The 1,666-nt window shown below is 47.2% G+C and overlaps 1 protein-coding gene across 1 annotated transcript in view; it reads right to left on the bottom strand.

Annotated features, from left to right (window-relative positions):
• Positions 1-329: 329 nt before the first annotated feature.
• The window catches only part of LOC137868418 (microphthalmia-associated transcription factor-like), a 5,722-nt gene continuing 4,385 nt past the window's right edge, over positions 330-1,666 (bottom strand). The window contains exon 2 of the mRNA XM_068705191.1: positions 330-1,365. Within this exon, the coding sequence (XP_068561292.1) occupies positions 1,026-1,365 (340 nt within the window). The 3' untranslated portion in view covers positions 330-1,025. The remainder of the gene's footprint in view (positions 1,366-1,666) is intronic.

Below are 1,666 nucleotides of genomic sequence, written 5' to 3'. Positions count from 1 at the left end.
ATGCACAAACACAATTCTATATTTGCGCAAAGGTTCCCTTAAAGTGTCGCATATGTTCTTTTAAAAAGGAAAAGACTTGCAGCCGTGACCTCATAGCCTTTTCACAAAATCAACGTAGTGAAAAAAAACAAAACACAAAAGCTTAATTTGCGTCTTTTCTCAGAGAAGTAGAAAAGCTGAAACACACGGAGAGGTTGATACGTGGACACAGGAGTACGCAGGTATGTGTGTGTCCTCACGACAAACTCCACAAACATGTGGAAACAAAGAGGTCCAAAAGAGAACAAACGCAAAACTGAACTAAAAGGTTTCGTGAGGAACACCAAAGAAAAACCAAATCTGTGCAAATCCTCCAAAAATCACAATCGCATACCACGTTGTTTTTTTTTTTTGTTGTACCGCTAATCACCTCATTAAGGCATGTGCTAAAAAGAATAGATGTGACCGCAAAATAGACATAACCAAACACACAAACACGGCAAAACACATTTCTGTCCATATTTCAAAATAAAGGACTAACTCTCTGAAAACGCAGGATGCAGGAGACAAAACTTACCAAACTGCCTTGTTAAAATGATCCCTCAAAACAAAACGGCGTCTCCACTCGTACAGAAAATCGCAACAGTCTCCTGTCCCTCGGACTGCCGGGGAATCAAAGCTATGAAAAGATGTGAATCTAGCTGAGCAAATAGGATTAAAGATGGCTAAATCCCAATGGCTGGAAGCACAGCATGCATTAAAGAGGAATTCTCTCAGGAAAGATAATCCCCATATACGCATTTTAACACACTTCACTCACTCCTGTGTGGGTTTTTTTTTTTTTTTTTTTTTTACACAGTCATAGTAAAACTGCCTGACTGTCCACACACACACACACACACACACACACACACACACACACACACACACACACACACACACATACACGAGCCAATACAATCTATAAATACAGCGCTGCCTGGACCATTCAGACTGCAACCGTGACACATGCATCTTCTAATTCCAGAGGTGGAAACTTTATACATCTACTGTACAAACTCTGACAGCCTGCTAATTATACACGCCGCCATATATCCCCCTCTTCTTCTTCTACAGTCACAAACTACAAACCACGGTCTGTTTACCTTGAGCACCTCCATGGGCACCTGGGACGCAGGCGGTAGACCGACCGGGACGCTGACATTGATGGCGGGGGTCTGGCCCGCCGTGGTTTGCTGGTACTGGGAAGCCCGTTGTCTCTGGTGCTCCCGGCGCTCCTGCTCCTGAAGCTGCTCCCGCATCAGCTGCTGCCGCAACAGGATGCGCGACGTCACGGCCGAGGAGCTCAGCGGGGGCTTGGAGGAGCCGCGCTGGTCCGACGGGCCGCTGCAGAGGGGGGGGAGAAAGAGGACATGGTTAAATGAGCAGAGACGGGCGAGAAGATGTGAAGATGGCGAGAGGGGGGGAGGGGAGGAGGAGGAGGGGGGATCGGGAAGGTGAGGCGAAGACGACAGAGTGATAACAGAGAGAGGGTAGAGAGGGGTCAGACGGGGAAGGAGAGGTCAAGCAAAAGAGACGAGAGAGGAGGAAGATCAGGAAGGTAGAAGAAGATGAAGGGAGAGCGGAGGGAATAAAAAGGTTAATACGCAGACGACTGAAGGGGCAGAGATCAAAAGGAAATCCAAAC

The sequence above is a fragment of the Cebidichthys violaceus genome, unplaced genomic scaffold, assembly GCF_023349555.1.
Source record: "Cebidichthys violaceus isolate CVI_PGR_0920_01 unplaced genomic scaffold, fCebVio1.0.p SCAF_110, whole genome shotgun sequence".
Classification (NCBI taxonomy): Eukaryota; Metazoa; Chordata; class Actinopteri; order Perciformes; family Stichaeidae; genus Cebidichthys; species Cebidichthys violaceus.
The sequence above is the reverse complement of the archived record's forward strand: the minus strand, read 5'-3'. Positions and strand labels throughout refer to the sequence as shown.